General features: G+C 37.7%; 2 protein-coding genes across 4 annotated transcripts in view; both read left to right on the top strand.

Moving 5' to 3' along the window:
• Nucleotides 1-1,968, top strand: part of stpg1 (sperm-tail PG-rich repeat containing 1) — an 8,180-nt gene extending 6,212 nt beyond the window's left edge. Inside the window, exons 7-8 of the mRNA XM_056480327.1 lie at nt 1,603-1,793; nt 1,881-1,968. Of these exons, the coding sequence (XP_056336302.1) occupies nt 1,603-1,793; nt 1,881-1,954 (265 nt within the window). The 3' untranslated portion in view covers nt 1,955-1,968. The remainder of the gene's footprint in view (nt 1-1,602; nt 1,794-1,880) is intronic.
• Nucleotides 1,969-13,772: 11,804 nt separating this feature from the next.
• The window catches only part of map7d1b (MAP7 domain containing 1b), a 91,247-nt gene continuing 80,893 nt past the window's right edge, over nt 13,773-24,126 (top strand). For all 3 annotated transcript variants that reach the window (XM_056479343.1, XM_056479344.1, XM_056479342.1), the window contains exon 1: nt 13,773-14,119. In XM_056479343.1, the coding sequence (XP_056335318.1) occupies nt 14,062-14,119 (58 nt within the window). In that variant the 5' untranslated portion in view covers nt 13,773-14,061. The remainder of the gene's footprint in view (nt 14,120-24,126) is intronic.

The raw sequence follows: 24,126 nt of genomic DNA, 5'->3' as shown, positions 1-24,126 counted from the left end.
CATTGGTGACTTTTGAGTATTTTTAATTATTCCTGCAAATAATTTTAATTGGAATACACAGCTATGTTACTTTAAAGTACTTTAAATAAATCTCTTAACATACAGTGCTGGTCAAACATTTTAGAACAGTAATACGTTTATATATTTTAAAAAGTCTGCTTTTTTTATTCACGGTTTTAACTTTATTGATTATTTCTGTCATCTCCTCACAGGTATCTATGAACCCACAGTCCTTACCAAGACATTGTTTATGTATAATCCTGTGGATTCCAGCTTAAACAAACATAATTAAGTTAAAAAAAACTTTAGAAATATAGATTCTAATAAATATTTGTGTGTTTGGTATTTAAATGATAGATCTCTGTACTATTATATTTTAATTTGAATGTTATGTTTTATTATCTGTGATCACAAGTAAAAAGATAACTATGCGATTATCCAACACAATCTCACGGCAATTCGTAACTTTTTGATTTAGTGGCTATTTCGTATGAATTCGTACGATCTAATTCGTACAATTTAGTACGATTTGCTCATCCCCCAATGATGGTTGGGTTTAGGGGTGGGGTTAGGTGCCACACCTTCTTTTTTAAATTGTACAATTTCGTACGACTGAACTCGTACGAATTCGTACGAATTAGCCACTAAACTGTCAAAACATAATATACTTACGTTTTCTCGTGAGTTCAAGCTGGATTATCTGAATATCCAAAATTCCTTGAACCAGCATTAGACATAATATTTGACATAATATTTTAAAATATATTTTTAAAAAGTCTCTTCTGCTTTTATTGGATCCAAAGTACAGCAAAAAAAGTTACATTTAAACATTATTTTTAGCATTTAAAATAGCTGCTCTCTATTTGCATATATATATTTAAATAAAAAAAAATATTTGTGTAATTTCAAAGCTGAAAGTTTAGCAACATTTCTCCAGTCACACGATCCTTTCTGAAATGGTCATATTTTAAACTTTTCATTATAATATGCTGATTTGCTGTTTAAGAGGCGTTTATATACCGTTTTGAGTGAAACAAAGGGGTAAACAAATGATCAGAACTAATACTTTTTATAGCGAGGATGCTTTAAACTGATCAAAAGTGATGATCAAGACATTCATAATGTCACAAAATATTCATATTACAGAAGAATGCTGTTATTCTGAACTTTCTATTCATCAAAGAAAGCTGAAATAAATCTACTCAGCTGTTTTTAACAATAATGAAATGTTTTATTTAGCAGCAAATCAGAATATTAGAATGCTTTCTGTATGATCATGTTCTACTTATAAATGTAGTTTAAAATCAGATAAATAAATTAGACTTATATATATTATATATTCAAATAGTGAACAGTTATGTTGAATAGTAAAAATATTTCACAATTTTAGGCTTGGTGAGCAGAAGAGACTTCTTTAAAAAACAAACAAATCTTAAACATTCATATTTTGCTTTAAACATCTAGCATTAACTTGTTTTTTAAAGCATAATAAGAACAATTATAGATCTCTAAGATGTCTGTTTATTCAGTTATATAGGACATGAAAGGTCTTTATATTTATTACATGATGATTAAGATGCTGAATATCTAATCTCTGTGCAGAAGGAGGTACTATTTGGGATTATCTGCACCACCTTTGATACCAGAAAAAGTCCCTCCTTTCCCCGGACCGGGACACTATGACATAGTGAACTACAATCGTCCCGTCAAACACATGGTGTCCAGCGCCGCCTTCCTATCTGGAACAAACAGGCACATGCAGGAAGTCAAAGGACAGGATATACCCGGTCCAGGTAACACTGCTTCATGTAAAAATAAATTGTTTACTTATTTTATCCAGGGTTTTAACTTCAGTGTATATTTCTATCATCTTCTCACAGGTTTCTATGAACCCACAGTCCTTTCCAAGACATCGTTCTTGTATAATCCTGCAAAACTGTGGATTCCAGCTTAAACAAACGTCATTACGTTAAAAAAAATACATTACGAATATAGATTTTAATAAATATTTGTGTGTTATTTAAATGATCAATCTCTGGAATAGATTTTTTAGTTTGAATGTTACGTCAAGGGCGTCACGGTGGCGCAGTGGGTAGCACGATCACCTCACAGCAGGAAGGTCGCTGGTTGGAGTCCCGGCTGGGTCATTTGGCATTTCTGTGTGGAGTTTACATGTTCTCCCCGTGTTGACGTGGGTTTCCTCCGGGTGCTCCGGTTTCCCGCACAGTCCAAAAACATGTAACATAAGTAAATTGACCAAACCAAATCGACATCATAGACAAGCGTTGAATTCAGCATACACTCTCCATAGCTATTCATAATTTACATTAACCGTTATCAAGCAGGGGAGTTCTCGAGACATACCTGAGCTTAAACTCCCCGTGTTGGCATGGGTTTCCTCCGGTTGCTTCAGTTTCCCCCACAGTCCAAACACGTTCTATAGGTGAATTAAATAAACTAAATTGGCCCTATTGTATGAGTGTGTGTGAGAGTGTATGGGTGTTTCCCAAGGTATCCGCCATGTACAACTTGCTGGAATAGTTGGTGGTTCATTCCACTGTGGTGACCCCTAATAAATAAGGAACTAAGCTGAATTAGGAAAATGAATGAATGAATGATTTATTCTATGATGAAATGAGTGATGTGTTTTAGCTGATCCTGGACCTGCTGGACGATGAACATGATGAAGTGAGGCATGTGTTTCAGCTGATCCTGGACCTGCTGGACGATGAACATGATGAAGTGAGTGATGTGTTTCAGCTGATCCTGGACCTGCTGGACGATAAACATGATGAAGTGAGGGATGTGTTTCAGCTGATCCTGGACCTGCTGGACGATGAACATGATGAAGTGAGGGATGTGTTTCAGCTGATCCTGGACCTGCTGGACGATAAACATGATGAAGTGAGTGATGTGTTTCAGCTGATCCTGGACCTGCTGGACGATGAACATGATGAAGTGAGTGATGTGTTTCAGCTGATCCTGGACCTGCTGGACGATAAACATGATGAAGTGAGGGATGTGTTTCAGCTGATCCTGGACCTGCTGGACGATGAACATGATGAAGTGAGGGATGTGTTTCAGCTGATCCTGGACCTGCTGGACGATGAACATGATGAAGTGAGGGATGTGTTTCAGCTGATCCGGGACCTGCTGGACGATGAACATGATGAAGTGAGGGATGTGTTTCAGCTGATCCTGGACCTGCTGGACGATGAACATGATGAAGTAAGGGATGTGTTTCAGCTGATCCTGGACCTGCTGGACGATGAACATGATGAAGTGAGGGATGTGTTTTAGCTGATCCTGGACCTACTGGACGATGAACATGATGAAGTGAGGGATGTGTTTCAGCTGATCCTGGACCTGCTGTACGGTGAACATGATACAGTGACAGATGTGTTTCAGCTGATCCTGGACCTGCTGGACGATGAACATGATGAAATGAGGGATGTGTTTCAGCTGATCCTGGACCTGCTGGACGATGAACATGATGAAGTGAGGGATGTGTTTTAGCTGATCCTGGACCTGCTTGACGATGAACATGATGAAGTGAGGGATGTGTTTTAGCTGATCCTGGACCTGCTGGACGATGAACATGATGAAGTGAATGATGTGTTTTAGCTGATCCTGGACCTGCTGGACGATGAACATGATGAAGTGAGGGATGTGTTTTAGCTGATCCTGGACCTGCTTGACGATGAACATGATGAAGTGAGTGATGTGTTTTAGCTGATCCTGGACCTGCTGGACGATGAACATGATGAAGTGAGGGATGTGTTTCAGCTGATCCTGGACCTGCTGGACGATGAACATGATGAAGTGAGGGATGTGTTTTAGCTGATCCTGGACCTGCTGGACGATGAACATGATGAAGTGAGGGATGTGTTTTAGCTGATCCTGGACCTGCTGGACGATGAACATGATGAAGTGAGGGATGTGTTTTAGCTGATCCTGGACCTGCTGGACGATGAACATGATGAAGTGAGTGATGTGTTTTAGCTGATCCTGGACCTGCTGGACGATGAACATGATGAAGTGAATGATGTGTTTCAGCTGATCCTGGACCTGCTGGACGATGAACATGATGAAGTGAGGGATGTGTTTCAGCTGATCCTGGACCTGCTGGACGATGAACATGATGAAGTGAGGGATGTGTTTCAGCTGATCCTGGACCTGCTGGACGATGAACATGATGAAGTGAGGGATGTGTTTCAGCTGATCCTGGACCTGCTGGACGATGAACATGATGAAGTGAGGGACGTGTTTCAGCTGATCCTGGACCTGCTGGACGATGAACATGATGAAGTGAGTGATGTGTTTCAGCTGATCCTGTACCTGCTGGACGATGAACATGAAGAAGTCAGTGATGTGTTTCAGCTGATCCTGGACCTGCTGGACGATGAACATGATGAAGTGAGGGATGTGTTTCAGCTGATCCTGGACCTGCTGGACGATGAACATGATGAAGTGAGTGATGTGTTTCAGCTGATCCGGGACCTGCTGGACGATGAACATGATGAAGTGAGGGATGTGTTTCAGCTGATCCTGGACCTGCTGGACGATGAACATGATGAAGTGAGGGATGTGTTTCAGCTGATCCTGGACCTGCTGGACGATAAACATGATGAAGTGAGTGATGTGTTTCAGCTGATCCTGGACCTGCTGGACGATAAACATGATGAAGTCAGTGATGTGTTTCAGCTGATCCTGGACCTGCTGGACGATGAACATGATGAAGTGAGGGATGTGTTTCAGCTGATCCTGGACCTGCTGGACGATGAACATGATGAAGTGAGGGATGTGTTTCAGCTGATCCTGGACCTGCTGGACGATGAACATGATGAAGTGAGGGATGTGTTTCAGCTGATCCTGGACCTGCTGGACGATGAACATGATGACGTGAGTGATGTGTTTCAGCTGATCCTGGACCTGCTGGACGATGAACATGATGAAGTGAGGGATGTCTTTCAGCTGATCCTGGACCTGCTGGACGATGAACATGATGAAGTGAGGGATGTGTTTCAGCTGATCCTGGACCTGCTGGACGATGAACATGATGAAGTGAGTGATGTGTTTCAGCTGATCCTGGACCTGCTGGACGATGAACATGATGAAGTGAGGGATGTGTTTCAGCTGATCCTGGACCTGCTGGACGATGAACATGATGAAGTGAGGGATGTGTTTCAGCTGATCCTGGACCTGCTGGACGATAAACATGATGAAGTGAGTGATGTGTTTCAGCTGATCCTGGACCTGCTGGACGATAAACATGATGAAGTCAGTGATGTGTTTCAGCTGATCCTGGACCTGCTGGACGATGAACATGATGAAGTGAGGGATGTGTTTCAGCTGATCCTGGACCTGCTGGACGATGAACATGATGAAGTGAGGGGTGTGTTTCAGCTGATCCTGGACCTGCTGGACGATGAACATGATGAAGTGAGTGATGTGTTTCAGCTGATCCTGTACCTGCTGGACGATGAACATGAAGAAGTCAGTGATGTGTTTCAGCTGATCCTGGACCTGCTGGACGATGAACATGATGAAGTGAGGGATGTGTTTCAGCTGATCCTGGACCTGCTGGACGATGAACATGATGAAGTGAGGGATGTGTTTCAGCTGATCCTGGACCTGCTGGACGATGAACATGATGACGTGAGTGATGTGTTTCAGCTGATCCTGGACCTGCTGGACGATGAACATGATGAAGTGAGGGATGTCTTTCAGCTGATCCTGGACCTGCTGGACGATGAACATGATGAAGTGAGGGATGTGTTTCAGCTGATCCTGGACCTGCTGGACGATGAACATGATGAAGTGAGTGATGTGTTTCAGCTGATCCTGGACCTGCTGGACGATGAACATGATGAAGTGAGTGATGTGTTTCAGCTGATCCTGGACCTGCTGGACGATGAACATGATGAAGTGAGTGATGTGTTTCAGCTGATCCTGGACCTGCTGGACGATGAACATGATGAAGTGAGGGATGTATTTCTGCTGATCCTGGACCTGCTGGACGATGAACATGATACAGTGACGGATGTGTTTCAGCTGATCCTGGACCTGCTGGACGATAAACATGATGAAGTGAGTGATGTGTTTCAGCTGATCCTCGGTCAGTTTTGATGTACAGCAGCTGTTGAGGGTGTGGAGGTCTGCGTGCTCATCTGAACAATGCTAAAATCTTTGAGGGGATTTCAGACGGTCATGACCTGAAAATGTCCTCTGTGGCGTCAGTCTTTGACCTCCTATGAGCAAAGTCAACATTATGTATGAAATGATTCATCCGCAATGTTTATTTGCTATTTCACTATCAAGGACCACGCTACAACCGTTGCTTGAGAAACTTTATTACTAGTTGTAGGGAGAAGTAGGTAATGGTTATGTAGATTGAGAAGAGAAGTATGGATGATCCTTGGACTGGCTGATCAGGGAGTCTTGTCCAGGGAGACTCAGAGTGGGGGCTTTGTCTCGTAGGTTAAGGTAGAAACTTTAGAAGACCCCCCCCGATGCAGCCTGTGGAAGAAGAGAGGGATGTTAAGAGGTATGGAGAGGTGAGGGAGGGGGTGTAGGGGATGAGTGGATGAGATTTAGAGGGAAATTGGGTGGGAGGGAGGGAGAATCTGAGACAAACGGTTTAGGGAGGGTCCACTTCCTCTAAATAGTAGGCGGAGGAGGCTGATTGGTTTAGGCGTGGTCCCGCTACTGAACTTTATTAATTCATAACTCCATTTAATAGCGCTTTTACACTGTAAAAAAGTTGTAATGACAAAAAGTTCAGATGACAAATATTTTTATGTTGCTTTAACTTAATTTAATAAACTAAATTTTGTTAAGTTATACAACGTTTAACATATTTTTGTCTGATTTAGTTTGATTGATGTAAGTTAAGATGGCTATAAAAGTTCAATTAATTCCACTAAACTTTAAGGCAGCAAGATTTTGATATAACAAATGTTTATTATTTAGTTATGATTCATTATTAATCAAGTCCTTGTGGTGGTCTCAAATGATGATTCATACTGTAAAACTATTATGACAAATAATCATGACAACAAATGTTTTTAATGTTGTCTTAACTTATTTTATTTGAAGTTATACAGAGTTTAACTTAATATTTTAGTCATTTTGACTGAAGAAAGTTGAGATGACTGTAAAGAGTAAACAATAAAGGTGGCAACTATTATTTTACTGTGCAGAAATCATTCTATAATCCTGATTTGCTGCCCAAAAATATTATTATCTATGTTTATCACTGCTATTTTTTTTTTTTTGCATCAAACAGTATAAAGATAAATGATCAGTAAGTAAGGAAGACATGCTTGTTTTGATGTTAATTTAAATTAAAATTAGCACATTTCAACTTGATTTAAGTTATACAAGATATAGCTGAACGCTTAAAGTCAGTTTAATGCAATGCAAGTTGAAATGGCTTTAAGGTCACACTTTAGCTTTCATTAGTTAATATATTTACTAACATGAACTAATAATGAACTATACTTGTACAGTATTTATTAACCATAGTTCAACATTACCTAATGCATTATTAACATCCAAATTCTAGCTTGTTAACATTACTTTATTCACCATTTATTAACATGAACTAACAAAGAACGACTTTAATTTCACGAGCTAACGTTAATTAACATGAACAAATATAATAAATGTATTGTTCATTGTTTGTTCATGTTATTCAATGCTTTAACTAACATTAACAAATACAACCTTAGTGTGTTACTGACTAAAGTGTAAGTATATTTATTTTAAAAATGTATAGTTGGCAAGTCATTTTAACTGTACAATGTTTTATCTTTAATGTTTTTAAGATATATTTAATGCATTCATACGTAATTGAACTATTAATTTCTTTAAACATGAAATTTTTAGAAATATTCCAATATATCCAAGCAGTCATAAAACCTAATATTTTTTTCCTGAAAGTCAAATTTGTCAGGTTTTAAATGCTACAACACTGTAAAAAAAATAAAATAAAATAAACAATTACTTAAGAGTACTTAAAAGTACTTAAAAGTAAACCTTAAAAGTAAACCTGAAAAGTGACTTATAAATGTAAAATATTTCTGTTGCAACTTACTTAACTACTTAATTTTATACTTATCCACATAGTTCATTTCCTTAATCATTTTAAGGCAATGTTTACTCATTTTTTTCAAGTGAATTCAGCTAATCGCTTTTTACAGTGTATACTAGATCTAATAGTTGAAGTATTTTGTAGTAATAGGAGTGCAGTAATGTCCGTTTGTCGCCTGCTGCTGATATCTCAAACCCTGCAGCTGTTCTGACCGCCCCCATCAACAGCTGTGAATATATTCACATGCTGACCTCACCATTGTTCATTTCAGCTTCTCTTTATTATCTATATATCATACCAATCTTGCAAAGATCTGATAAAGTGATGTGTTTTTGTGAGTTGATGCTTATTATTGCGAGAATGCAGTCAGACAATATAATCTAGTCATTCTGAAGTGAGGAGAAATTAACCTTAATGTGTTTCCTAAAGTTCATCTACAACAAAAAAACAAATCATCTGCTTACTCTGATGATGTGTTTGTTGAGCACAATAACAAATGTCTTAAATAACAAGACTGAATGTCTTACAATAGACTGATTTCACGCGGCCGCCATTTTTAAAAGCGAAATCGAGGCTGCGGTGGGAAGAAACCCGAAAGTATCGTTGGGAGTTACATAGGAACGTTGTGTTCTTGGCTGTATATCTTATCAGCGAAGAGAAAGTGACACAAATTTTTCATTTCACCGCCTTCTGATTGACCCGAAGGTCCGTTCTGAATGTATGGTGAAAATAAAAAGGGACATCAGAGCTCATTTTCAGCTAAGTTAAGGGAAATGGCACTAGTTAGCTAGCTTTTTCTTTCCCAAACAAACGTTTTAAATGCTATTTATTAAACTCGAGTTAATGAACTGATTCTTTCAATCCAGGCTCATTCCGAAAACGTAGTCCCGAGGACGTTTCTGGAGACCGCGAAATACTTCCCGGGAGGTACGTATTTTTGCAGTTTTTGGTTTTCGCGAATCCGCGAGAGGCCGCTGTGTGCGCCTTTTTGGCTTCTCGGATGTCTCCTGCGGTTCTCGCGTGAACCCACCAGAGGCCGCTGTCGAACGAACGTCTGTCTGTCCGACTGGCTGAATGATTGACTGGGCAACCGGCCAATCGGCCAGCCGACCCACCCTCCTCCTTCCCCGAACCCAACCAATTTTACCGATTGACCCGCCCGCCCTAAACCCAACCAACGATTTACAAAAGCCGTCCAGAAATAGAAAAGCCCTCGTCCGATTTTTTATTAATTTTTTTTACTGAGTTTTCGGATTTTACGAACTTCTTCACTTTATTTCTTGGATTCTGTTTTAGTCTTACCTGATTTCTGGAACCGCTCTTCCCCAGACTCGAACCCGCTCGTCGTCGTCATGGTCAGCTCCTTTCTGCGTATCGAGTCTGCTGACGCACAGGACGAGCTAACCAGACAAACTAGTTTAGCGGGAAAGCCCTTCACACAAGGGCAAGCGGTCAGCCGGCGAGCGCTAAAAGGAACGGCGTCATACCGCCCCGCAGCGTTCGCTTAAAAAACGAAATGCAGCCATACGTACCTCCGGCTACATAATTCGCAGTCTCCAGAAACGTCCTCGGGACTACGTTTTCGGTCAATTTCCCGCTAACATGTAAGGCACTGTTGATGGCTTTCTTAAAACAGCGCTGATTTGCCATGTGTTCACGTGCTCAACAGAAATGATTGTGATTGGCCGAGAAGGTCATCAGTTCACCCTCCACTGTTTACCGAGCACAAACACAGACCAGCGATCTGCTTCTGCTTGATGACTCGACTGATCTTCACGGCTGCTTCGTGCTCCAGTGTCCGTGTATCTGTGTTTGCACTGGATAAAGAGCGGTAAACTGATGAGCACTGGTGAATACTATGGTAAATCAGCGCTGTTTATGAACGCGCTCAGCTGTGTTTGAATGTTAGCGGGAAATGGATGTTTTTAAAACTTCAGTACCGGGACAACACTATTACAGACAACACGAGGGTGTGCTACGAAGAACTGCAGAGTTTTATCGCTCACCGGGTTACATAGGCTGAAGCAGGAAAGGGTCCCCACAGTGTTTAATTGGTGCCAAAAACTGAAGCCTAGGAGGACACTTAAGCATATTACTCTTAAAGAGATTGTGATGTTATTTGACGCTAAATTGCTTTTAATTGTTTAAATTAAACTTACTGAATGATATTAAAGTGATGTTTACCATTTCTGCATTCTGAATTCTCTGCAACAGCTGGAGGTTTATAGCCCACAGTATGTTACTGCAATGTTTACAGTGCTGGTCCTATACTTCCGGGTTTCTTCCCACCGCAGCCTCGCTTTGGTTCTTTAAAATGGAGTCAGCGTGAAATAAGCGTATAGTGAATATTAGCTGTAGAGTATTGATCAAAAATATATTAGCAATTTTTTGGCATAGTTCTATACTTACTGTAATTTTTGGCCTATTTTAAAGTGTCATTATTAAAGTGCAACTAATTACATAACTACTGAGTAATATTAGGATGCAGGTTAGGTTTAGAGACAGTAGCATGTTATAATGCCTGATTAATTGTAATGTAACATGTAACAAGAACTCTTACATGGTCGCCCACTGAAGCTATGGGAAAAAAACATTGCTGTAGGAAGTTGTGTTAGTGAGGCCAGCAGGGGGCGCTCAACCTGTGGTCTGTGTGAGTCCCAATGCCCCAGTACAGTGAAGGGGACACTATTTTGTGAGCGTCGTCTTTCAGATAAGACGTTAAACCGAGGTCCTGACTCTCTGTGGTCATAAATAATCGATTATATAGGGAAATGACCTCAAGCTGGGATTCAAACTCGGGATGCCCTGACATGCTACTGCACCATATGTCGACGTGCTCACCACTAGGCTATTGCGCCGACAAATTGTCGTTTTTTACGGGTTTTTTTTTTACAGTGTATGAAAAATGGCTCTTTGAAGAACTTTTCAGGTTGTTTAATTGGGGAACTAGAAATGTTCTTCAATGGTGTCACTGTGAAAACCCAGGTTTGGTTTTCCTGGCACAAACAATATAGTGCATCCCGAAACATCTGTGATCATTAGCAAATTTCAAGTCAAATCACCTATTATGCTTTATACAATGCAGAAACAGGGATAAACATTCAGATACAATATAAACAGATACAAGGTTTCATCATTGTGAAAAATGTACAATACATCAAGCATATTTAGTTCAGTTTAGTATCTAACCTCCTCAAAACGATAGTTCATCAAAACTGAAAATTCTGTCATCATTTATTTCCTGCTTAAGTTTCTTTCTTTCTTTAAGATGTTTAGAAAGATGCTTAAAACCTGTAACCATTGACTTCCACAGTATTTATTTTCATGGAAGTCAATGGTTACAGGTTTCCAGCTTTCTTCAAAATGTCTTCTGTTGTGTTCAGCAGAAGGAAAAACTCATAAAGGTTTGGAATCACTCAAGGAAGAGTAAATAGTGGGTAAATTGTCATTTTGGGGTGGACTATGTGCATCTCTTTTGAATTAGCAGACCATATTAGCAGATTATTTTTGATATGAGACTTGCTTAAAGCTCAAAAACAAACCCTATTTAAGATTTCTGGAAAGCAGAGCAAACCTGACCCCATTCTCACCTATGTGGCCACAACAAAGCCTCTTTTTATCACATCCGCGTCGCTCTCCATGGCAGCGAGACATGATTTTAATAAGGGTACGTAATGAGTGCGCCATCACGCCGGATACACATCCTCAGGCTTCAGGCCTATACAGATCCCAATTGTTTAACTCATGACTGATTGGATCTACATTTATCTCGAAATTGGCCGCGAGCGTGGACTCAAAGCAGTCTGAGAAAACTCTCCGCCTGACTGCATTGCATGCGGTTTTTGACCTCTGCATTATTTTTATGTGTTCTCTAGCTGATGGGGTTTATGCCTCATGGGTTTTCTTTTCTTTTTTTAACCATTTGATTGATTTTGTTTTGAAAATGTAGGTTATTCACGTAAATGTTAGTGGTTTGGTGGCAGGTATGCTCCGCTGGGATTGTTGGCAGGGTTTTATCAGTGGTACCAGATGGCTGATTTGCTTCGTGCTGTTATAATGGCCTGATTTCAGCTCTTAAAAGCTGTAGTTAAAGCATTAAATAAGACCAGACTCGCACTGGTTTACACATGATCCAGTAAAGTTGGAACTGTAATGACGTTTTCTGCAGTCTCAGACTAATGCCGTCTTAGTTATAAAGGCCTTTGACTGGTGCTGAATGAATATGGTTAATTTTAGTATGTTTATAGGAATAAGTGTGTGGTTCTTGAGTCTTTGAGATCGTTTAAACCCTTTAACTTGCACTCTAAAAAAGCAAACTGTTTATTTGGTAAAAATGTGTTCATGACACCACCCTAAGCTAATTTTGAGGGTTTTTTTGTAGCTATTTTCTTTGTTTTGTCTTATTTTTAGCATAATCTATGGACAAAATGTTAACCAGACAGTTACAATGCATTTTTACGTGTTTAAAAATATAAATAAAATGGTTATTTGATTAATTTGCCTTACTTTAAGAAAGATCTGATATTTATATGGATGCAATATTAATTTATTGCAGTTGTTTTGTTAGTTTGAGATAAAATGGGCAGCCTGCTCAGTCTTTGTTTATCAGTTTAATCTGTTTCTAATATATATTTATAATACCATTATATTTATAATTATCATTATATTATATGTGATTAATACAAAAAATAGTACTGTTAGTACTGTTCAATATAGTACTGTACTGTTTATGTTAAACTAAAAGTTATGATTAAAAGTTATGATTAAAAAAGACAATATTTTTATTTTAAATTTGTACTATTATAGACTAAAAACAAATATCTTAATCATACCTATAAATCCAGTACATGCAAAGGAACTGAGAATTTTCAGGTAGTATTTTAATATTCATGCTTTTTTTATGTTATAGAGCTATGTTTCTCAACCACGTTCCTGGAGGACCACCAACACTGCATGTTTTGGATGTCTCCTTTGTCTGTCACTCCCATTACAGGTCGTTCAGTCTCTATTAATGAGCTGATGATCTGAATCAGGTGTGTTTGGTTAAGAAGACATGAGAAATGTGCAGAGTAATGTGGTTGAGAAACACTGACAGTATCATTAACTACTATAATAGAAGAATGAAAATGTGGTTCAGATCAATCATATTAAATAAAGGCTTTATACACTGACATCTGCTCCCGTAACTTGCCAACCCAAAAGCAAACTGAAGTGTTGCTAAATATATTCCTGTTATTATGTTATTACTAATATTAACAATATTTTAAAGTACACATCGTTGCAACTATCTACTAGCACTTTTGCCTTTAAATTGCGTTTGCATGTCCACCAGGTCATAGTGTTGATTTGATGACATTTGAAATTTGGCATCCACCTCAGTCTTCCAGTGGGACAAATTAAAGGACGTGTGCCCGTATGCCTCCATCACTGCCGCAGATCCCGCTTTTACAAACCAAAAGGGGGAGCAATGCAGCGAAATCCTATAAACATTCGTTTTCCTTTACTACACAAGGAAACAAGATTTAAAAATAAATTAATTATTTATATTAAACTCAGGAAAGTCAAAATAATCCATATAAATATGAATAAAATTTACATATGTGCCACCCCTAGTTCGTTCGTCCCCTATTTTAGCGAATGGTACGGTCCAGTGGATAGGCAGAGACCGTCCCGCATTGAGCGGCTGTATTCAGCGAGCGGCTGCTGTTCAGTGGGCAGGGCCCCGGATTTGGGCCCCCCTCTTTTTCTATCTTTAGTTTTCACAGCTGAGATTACACGTTTCAGTGGAAATAGCGAAATTAATCAATCGTCGATCGCGAATTTGTTTTAATTGAGCTCAACCGTCTGTCATTGATCAGTTTTAAAGGGCCACCGCATTCGGGTGTGTTCCTAACTGGGAGTTCCTCTTTTTTACACGTCTCTTTTGGACCCTGTAATGGAATGACTGACTGAAAACCTTGAACAAAATGGAGAACAAAGCTCTTGAGAGCAGCTTTGAAGAAAAACTGACGCTGTCAGACAAAGGTATGTACAGCTGAAATTAAGAAATACGCAGAAAATTCTCTGAAGACCCTAAGGAACGTTAAATGCACGAGCGGTCAAAGTATTTCTGAAGAGTCTTAAATCATACGCATGTTTTCAGTCCTTTTCAATTCTGTATGGGTTTAATAATATGTTTATAAAGGTTTCTTTGCCACCTGTCGTCAAGAAAACACTGAAAGTAGCGGCCCAGTTGCGCGTGACCTGGATAACGGCTTTTCGCGTTTCTGTGAGGAAAAATTGGCGTTTGTCAGGCATGTATAATATTGTATTTTACATGGTTTGGAGAATATATTAGTCGTTTTATTGATATGATCATTATATTTGTTGGTGAAACATCTGCACGAGTGTCTTCATGGATTTAAGCGCAGTGCCGGTGTGCGCAAAAACAGCCACGCGCACGTCTAATGATTATTTCCCGTTATACCTGTCTATTACAGTCCTTATTACGCAGCACTGTGAAGGTTTTCGTTATTGCCCTCGCGATTACCCATCTATCCCTTCATGATGAAGATAAACATTGTTAAAAACTGAAAATATATCATTATATATATTTTATAATTATAAATTCATCTTCTATGATTTTGTTTATCAAATACAGTGAAGAATTCTTGATTTAAATAATGTTATTTAGACATATATAAGATCTTAGGTAAACAGGAAGTGTGTCAGACAATATTAACTTGCCTTCCATGCATGCAGATGAAAACATTGAGCTTATGTTCATCTTAAAGGAGAAAAGAATGTGTTTTATAAACTGTACATTGGATATTTTACATAAACTTTGAAGTATTGTGGTAGATCGGGGCTTGAATCCCAGAGGCTGCTGGTTTAAATCCCATAAGACATCATTTATGATCTATTGCTATTTTGTCCTTGAGCACGGCATTTATCCTCTGGCTCCTCATAATGCTCTGTAAGCTGCTCTGAATGAAAGTGTCTTCTGAAATCGGATGCAATCCCTTCTTTACTAGGTTTTACTTGAGTCTTTCTCATAAATCACCTTTTATGGGAAGGTCAGATGGCTCCTCCAGACGTGTTGCAGGTACGGCAGTGTCAAATCAGAATGCTTAAGAAAATATAGTCATTATCTTTCAAGATCCGCACATTCCTGAGTTCCAGTGTGTTTTTTTAAGCACGCATGGATTTAAAATGTAACATTTTACGTGGCTATTTTGAACAAGCATACCGTGTACACATGAGTGGCGCAAAATTGTAATAATCCACAAAAGAGGAGGAATCTCAGTAGTGTAAACACATTCCTAAACGATGACTGTTTTAGAGACAGAGAGACGTCATTCTTTTAACTTTTGACAGGCACCAGTAGCCGGGTTTCCATCTTTATATGAAGCAATTCTTTTCAAATTCACCAAAAAAAAAAGACAATTTAGATGCATTTTCAACAAGATGTTAGAGTGGCTCAATATAGTATTGGTAACCTAGCAACCAAAAGTAACAACACAGGCTCATTCTGAAAACGTAGCCCTATATACATTTATGGAGATCGCGAATTATGTAGCAAGAAGTACGTATGGCTGCATTTTGTCTGTAAAATGAATGATACGAGGCGGTGTGACGCCGTTCCTTTTCGCACTTAGCAGCTGACCGCTTATCTCCATGTGAACGACTTTTCTGCTGTTACCTGTTTCTCCAGTTAGCTCGCCATGTACATTGGTGGACTTAAGACGCAGAGAGTAGCTGACAACGACAACGGGGTTTGAGTCTGATGAAAAATGGTTCCAGAAGCCAAAAAAACAAACAAACAAGTAAATAACAGGGTGAGAATTTGGTAAAATCTGAAAACGTCATAACAATCAGGCAAGGGCTTTTCTTTTTCTGAATTGTTTTTTAAAACTGTCGGTGGGGATTAGAGAAGGAGTAATTGGGTCAATCAGTGCTTTTGAAAACACTTGGTTGGGTTTAGGGATGGAGGAGGGTGGGTCAGTCGATTGGTCAGTCAGTCAGTCGACAGCGGCCTCTTGTGGATTTACGTGAGAACAGCAGGCGCGAATGGCACTCGCGACAGAAATTTGAGATCTGAAAAAGCATACACAGCGGCCTCTGGTGGATTCGCGAAAACAAAAACTGCAAAAAAAAACGTAGCTCCTGGGACGTGTTTGGCGCTCTCCAGAAATGTATATGGCAGTACGTTTTCAGAATAAGGCTGGGTTGAAAAGTAAACAGAGCAATCAGTTTATTTGGCAAATGCATTTCCATCTTTCGTTATTTGCATTAATATGTTTTTGCACTAATCCAAAACCACCACATGATAAACAAACATCCACCACATGTAAAAACCAACAGGTCAATATTGCAAATTTTTTTTCGTTCCATTAAGATTTTTCAGCACATTACACTTTAATTACACTTTACCTCAACCAAAAATCGTAAAAAAGCAAAAAACGTATTGTAAAAACAGAGATTTGTATGCAAAATAAAGCATTTCTGTCACTCATTTTTTGAAAGTTTGCAAAAAAAGAAAAATTTTTGCGCGCTGATTATGCGCCCTGCATGCCTCGCATTTTAACCGCTAGCTGCACCTTGCATTTTCGCTGTTGAAAAAAGTCAACTCTGTGCGGAAAAAGCACGTTACGTCAGTCACGTCTTTTTTATTCTCCAATCAAATGAAAACAGAGGCGGGGTTTTTGTCGTGGTGACAGCAGTGTTTGTGTTGTCGACTACAGAGACTATTAAAGATGGAGAAGAGACTAGTGGTCGCTGTTTCAAATGATCCAGAGCTGTATGACATTACATATTTTGAATATCACAATATTATTAAAATATTACAATTATAACAATAATAACAGCACACTCTCCCACAATACGAAATACGCACAATATTTTGTTGTGTTTTTGGAACGTAAAAGCGAGGTCAGTATGATCGGCCCCTTAGGCGTGTTTCCATCAAGATGAGTGGCCGACTGTGGTATTGGTAACCTAGCAACCGACAGTAAACAATGCAAGCATAATAGAGGTGGGTGCTACATAAGTGATTATGCATTTCCATTATTCACAATAACCCTTTTTTATGACAAATCTAAAACAACCTCAAGCAAATGTAATTTATTTATTTATTTATTTGCAAATGAAGCGGTTTTTACTTTGAAATTTGATTCTATCACTCATTTCTAACGTAATATTTTAAAATTGCGCAGTAACGCAGGATAATGCAACCCCCTACTGTAAGCTACAACCTAGCAACACCCTAGCAAGCATGCAAAAAGGTACTAAATCCCACTGAAACTTTTCCAGTATCCAGAGCTTTGCATTCTACTATTCTTGTGGCTTTTTTTAAAGTCTCTTTCTTTCATTGTAATAGAGCATATTCAGTTCCTTCCACATTTTTAGTGGTATCAGTTATTCATATCCTGTGAATGCTAAGCTGCCCGTAGATCAGTAGCAGCTGTATGTCTCACACCTTGGGCCATTTGAGTCACGGACACCAGTGTGGCATTATTATCAGCTTTGATGGAGGCCTGAGGCTCAGAGAGAGAGACAGGCCAGAGAATCCTCAGTATACAGCAACATTGATTGCTTTGTAGTGAGTGTTTTGGGCGCAGGACCAAGACTTTCCAAGACTGAACTTGTTCAAAGGGACACTGTTTCCCCATTACAGATCTCTCTACAAAGACTATCAGGTTTTCTGTCTCAGACACTAGAAGACCTGTACTTTGTGCATTCAGTACTTTTTAAGGGTTTATTTGATGAAACTTTAATTTGCACAGATTCACACATTTAAAGTTAAATTACCAATAAGCACTAAGAAGGCTTGTGTTAGATCGTAAAATGTTTTATTATGTTCGTTATATATTTATTAATCAATAAACAAGCAATGCAAGTCAGGCAGTGCAGAAAATGAGTTATTTTGATAGATTTTTACTTTGTGATTTCCTATAATAGCTGGAAATTAACACAGTACTAATATTTTTACATTTATTATTATTTTTTATTTGTTTATTGCTATTATGTCATTTTTTACACCTTTTTTAAAGTGTTTTTTTAATTTAATTTATTATAGTTTGTTACTAATTTATTATTCAATAAATTATGCAAGTCAGGCCAGAAGTTATTTTTTTAGAGAAAATTATAAATATTTTTATGTAGATTTTTAATTTGTGCTTTCCTATAAAAGCTGTAAATTAAAACAAAATTAATAATGTTATTTTTATTATTTTTTTTAATTATTGCTGATTTAGATTTTTGCCATTATTTACAACTTTTAAAAATATATTTTTTTTTTATTCCATTTACTATAGTTCGTTACAAATTTATAATTCAATAAACTATGCAAGTCAGGCCAGAAGTTCACATTTTTACAGAAAAATATCGTTTATATTTTATGTAGATTTTTAATTTGTGATTTCCTATAATAACTGAAAATGAAAACAATAAAATAAAGTAATTTTTATTATATTTTTTAATTATTGTTGTTGTGTCAGATTTAGATTTTTGCAATTGTTTACAACTTTTTAAAAGTGTTTTTATTTCATTTATTAAAGTTCATTACAAATGTATTATTCAGTAAACTATGAAACTCAAGCCAGAAGTTCAAATTTTTACGTAAGAAATTGTAGATATTTTTACATAGATTTTTAATTTGTGATTTCCTATAATAGCTGGAAATTAACACAGTACTAATAATTTTACATTTATTATTATTTTTTATTGGTTTATTGCTATTGTGTAATTTTTTACACTTTTTAAAAGTGTTTTTCATTTCATTTATTATAGTTTGTTACAAATTTATTATTTAATAAATTATGCAAGTCAGGCCAGAAGTTCTTTTTTTTTAGAGAAAATTATAGATATTTTTATGTAGATTTTTAATTTGTGCTTTCCTATAATAGCTGGAAATTAAAACAAAATTAATAATGTTATTTTTATTATTTTTTTAAATTATTGCTGATTTAGATTTTTGCCATTATTTACAACTTTTTAAAATATATATATTTTTTATTCCATTTACTATAGTTCGTTACAAATTTATAATTCAATAAACTGTGCAAGTCAGGCCAGAAGTTCAATTTTTTACAGAAAAAAAATCTTATATATTTTATGTAGATTTTTAATTAGTGATTTCCTATAATAGCTGCAAATGAAAACAATAAAATAAAGTTATTTTTATTATATTTTTTTTAATTATTGTTCTTGTGTCAGATTTAGAATTTTGCAATTGTTTACAACTTTTTAAAAGTGTTTTTTTTATATCATTTATTAAAGTTCATTACAAATGTATTATTCAGTAAACTATGAAACTCAAGCCAGAAGTTCAAATAATTTTTACATAAGAAATTGTAGATATTTGTACATAGATTTTTACTTTCTGATTTCCTATAATATTTAGAAATTAAGACTGAAGTATTAGTAATGTTTCTTTATTCTTTATTCAATGTTTCTTTATTTATGTCAGACAACTTTTTTTGTTCAATTTAACTTTATACCACTATTTTGGTGATTTATTTAAATCAGCATCATTTGCATTTACTCATCTATTTAACTCATCATTTTACGAAGCTTAGACTTTAACAAAACGATTTCCAAAAAGAATTGCAATGAGACCAAAAACAATGAAGGGCCTTTATGTCTTTAAGACCAGACCTAAATGAGAAAATCTGTGAGCTTTATTTCCTGTGGGATGAGGTTATTGTCTGCGTTAGTAATGCATGACGTGGATATTTTCACTCTCAGACACTCAGAGCCGATGACGAAATATTTCCCATAAGAGGTCTTGGAGGGCTTGGAAAGTTCGATATCTATCCAAAGTGGCCAGCTCAGCAGACTGAGTGTGATTCATGCAACAGGATTTATACATAGACCAGCATGATGATATTACCCAACAGTTTGCTGAAACTAAAAATAAGCTTTTTTTTGCACTGTAATGGGACTAGTTGACTTTACTCAGAAAAGTGAGTAAATCCGTTGCCTTAAAATCATTAAGTACACTCAAAAATTACTTTTACTGCTTGTTCAATCTACTTGTTTAATATGAGTTGAACCAACACAATTATTATGTGGTTTTTTGGAGGACAACTTAATTGTTTTATGTGCAATCCACTTAAATTTGTAAAAACGATGAAGTTGAAGGAATTGTGTGGAATCCAGCATTTTTTACAGTGTAAAGGAACAATGTGCATAATTATAAAAATTAAGTTAAGTCAACTTGTAGTTCCAAGTTACAGTTGGTTTGTTCAATTTTTAAGTAGTCAACTTGTCGCTTTTTACCATTTTTTTTTTCAAATCAAGTACTCACTCAAAAAAGCTGCTTGTTCAAACTTCTTATATAAAGCTTAGCTGAAACAACATAATTATTGAGGTTTTTTTTGGACAACTCAATTATTTTATGTTCAATCCACTTAAATTTGTAAAAACTTAAAAGTCAACCTAATTCCTTCATGTTGTCCTAACACAAATCGTTTGTGTGGAACTAGGGCTGCACAATATATTGTTTCATCATCAAAATTTTTATTGAATTATTTGAATTTTTATTATTCAATTACAGTTCCTGAATACTGTTAGACTCGGAAAACGATAAAACACTCTGTTTCAATTGTAACTTTTTCTACATTTTTTACACAACCCAGGCTCATTCTGAAATCGTATCTCCACGGACGTTTCTGGAGGCCACGAAATACATCCCGGCGGCACGTTTTTCTGCAGTTTTTGTTTTCGTGATCTCAAATTTCCCTCGCGAGTGCCATTCGCGCCTGCTGTTCTCGCGTTAACCCACCAGAGGCCGCTGTCGACTCACTTTTGGACAGACTTTCTGACTGACTGAGCGAACGATCAGCTGACCCACCCTCCTCCTTCCCTAAACCCAACCAACACGTTTCAAAAGCAATCCAAAAAAATAAAAGCTTTCGTCTGACTTTTTTTTTTTTAACCACATCCTCACCCTACTATTCACTTGTTTGTTTTATATTTTGGATTCTGTTTTTGTATTACCTGCTTTCTGGAACCGCTCTTCACCAGAATCAAACCCCCCTCTTCGTGGTCAACTCCTCTCTGCATCTCAAATCCGCCGACGGACGTGGCGTGCTAACGGGACAAACTGGTTGCAGCCGGAATGCCGTCCATACGGAGGTAAGCGGTCAGCTGGTAAGCGCGAAAAGGAACGGCGTCACACCGCCCCGTAACGTTCGTTTAAAGAAATGAAATGCAGCCATACGTACCTCCGCCTACGTAACTCGCTGTCTCCAGAAACGTCCGCAGGGCTACGTTTTCACAATGAGCCTGTGTTGCCTTTACATTATATGCAGATGCACTCCACTACAGAATCATCCCGTTCAATCTAAAATTATGAATTGTTTCCAAATAGAAATATTCAAGTCATCTGAGGGAGTTGTATTCATATCGCGATATATATCACAGAATAAGAAAATATTGCAATGTTACATGTTACATAATATCGTGCAGCCTTATGTGGAACCCAGCATTTTTTACAGTACTGTGTGTGACTACAGCAAAACTCACAGTTTAAATGTCCTGAGAAGCATCCAAAGGTTATTCTTGCTTTATTTTAATCATGAAAATCTGCAAATCAAGCAGACTGTTGTCATAACCAACACTTTTCCATGTTAAAGGGCACATAGTTTACCTCTTTTTTCTGATTTAATATTAATATTATGGTTCTTCTGAGTGTGTCAGTTTAGGTTCAGTTTAAAACACAATTCAGATTTGTTTATTATAATGTGTTAAAAAGTGTCATGTTGGGGGCGTGTCCACAGTTCGCTGATTTATGGGTGTGTTGCTTCACATGTAAATTAGTTTCGGCTTCCCGCCAACGTAACAAGGGGGCGGGGCCATGAGCTCACCCGCTCTGCGTTTGCCACAGAGTCTGACAGGCAGACTCAGAGGAGAAGGAGCTTGAGTGAGAGGATCACTATTCAGTCGTACATATACGACTCTGACACAGACCAAGCAGAGAGTACAAAATCATTTGTGTCTTTGTACAGTTTTACAGCCAACTGTGTGCTAGTTTCAAGTGCCGAGCTTGTACACAGAAACTAATAACCACGCACACTGAATTAACTTCGACTGAGGCACCGGATGCGCCGCTCGAAGCCGCGACACGGCACACCGGACACTCTCTGTGGCGCGGCAGATACATGAAGTGTCCCGAATCGTCGCGCCACGCATTTTTGAATTCTAAACATAGGTTTCTGCAGCGGTCCGCGGCGCCCAGCCATCGACTTGAGTGTACCCTGATAGAAAGCGATGTTTAGAATTCTAAAGCGCATGCTAGTTAAGATCACAGGGAGCTTCTGGGATCGCGAGAAATGCAAACGGCTGAAGTATAAGGTAGACTCGATGAGAAGTACACATGTTTGCAAACCTACCTAAAGATACAACCAATAATTTAGATTAGAGCGGTAATGTGGAGAATATTGCTCTTGTGTTGAGCCCAATGAGCCTTGCATCTAAAAATAGAGCTAGGGTGTTCCTTTAGTGATATTGCTTCGACTCACGCTGAAAATGGCGGACGTGAATCAACAAACTGAGGATATGATGATGCGCCTGTCAATCAATATTGGTGGGCGGGGGGACCGATCTCCTACGTAAAGTTGCGGTCGGTTTGAAAACCGCTCCAATTGGTCCACCATTTTTTCTGTTGTTAAATTGAAAAAAAAAGCACTGGGTGTGCTTATATCACCCTAATATGACAGTCTATACACCATACATGCACATATGGCTGTCCAAACAGCTTGAAAAGTAGATTTTTTCACCATAGGTGACCTTCAATTATAGAAAAACCCAAATTATACTTCTGCTTTCAGTTGAAAATAAAGAAGTGGTTTTACCAGATTTCATACATCATACTGTACATTGTTAAAAATGCAGCGTTCCAAACAATTCCTTCATGCTGTCCCAACACAAATTGATTACATTAACTTGATCCTTTTTTATAAACTTAAGTGGAATGAACATAAAACAATTAAGTTGTCCCAAAAAAACCTTAAGATAAGCAGCAAAAGTTATTTTTTTTGAGTGTGACAGTCGGTGTCCGCACATAGCCATGACCATTTTCCACCATAATGCACTTATATGCGAGTAGACAAAGTAATGAGGGGATGACTCTATTTTTGGAGGAGTCTTTGGCAGGAGCTGCGTGTCATAACCGTGTGGGAAGACGGAAAAGGAAAGGGAGGAGGAAGGAATAGAGAGGATTGAAACAGCAGCGTGGAAGGATTTCATTTGGATGCGAGATGTTTGTTTCTTGAGGCCCGAATCTGAAGTTTTATGTGGGCGGAAGAGCAACAAAATGAGAGAGAAAAAAGACAATCTGCCTAGAAACAGCCTTCATTTTGATGATATATTGGAAAATGTATGTTTCTAATATGATTTGTTTGCTCACTTAATTACAGAAATGTAATATTTTGGGATAACGACTGTTCAGATTACCTTTACAACCAGATGTAATGTTTGCTATCCTTCTCTTTGTCATATAGTGAATAGTTCTAATGGGTTTCTATAATTTTTTGTAGATAAAATAACTTTCTTATACAAATCAGCACTAGATCAATAATGTTTCAAAAGGGTTTAGTACAATATATCTTGATTAAGTTAATTGGGCGCTAATTAACCTTTGATATCTTTAAGTATTTAGATTGTCCAGTGATTTCATTAAACATTTAGACATCCATCCAACTTTTCCATATATATAAATGAGCAATTCCATGCAAATGTCAACCTTGCCATGCAAAAAAATTAAGTTTTCACCTTAATTTTAAGGTGATTTTTAAGTTTTTAGATGTTTTGTGTAAGCAAGTACTTTACAGTGCTTTCAAAATGCTCTAAAATATCTCTGTCAGTGTTTTCAAACTGTTATATTTGATTTACCAAAGTCACACATGTGGCTATTTCACATCTGTCACATCCATAACAGAAAAGTGTGTCTGTAACACGGGAAGTGACAGAGACAACTGAGGTTTAGGATCCATGTGCAGGTTTATTCAAAATCAGGGAAGCAATGGCCAACACAGGTGCAAACAGAT

The sequence above is a fragment of the Danio aesculapii genome, chromosome 19 (genome assembly GCF_903798145.1).
Source record: "Danio aesculapii chromosome 19, fDanAes4.1, whole genome shotgun sequence".
In the NCBI taxonomy this organism is placed as follows: Eukaryota; Metazoa; Chordata; class Actinopteri; order Cypriniformes; family Danionidae; genus Danio; species Danio aesculapii.
This window is presented reverse-complemented; position numbering and strand designations above follow the sequence as displayed.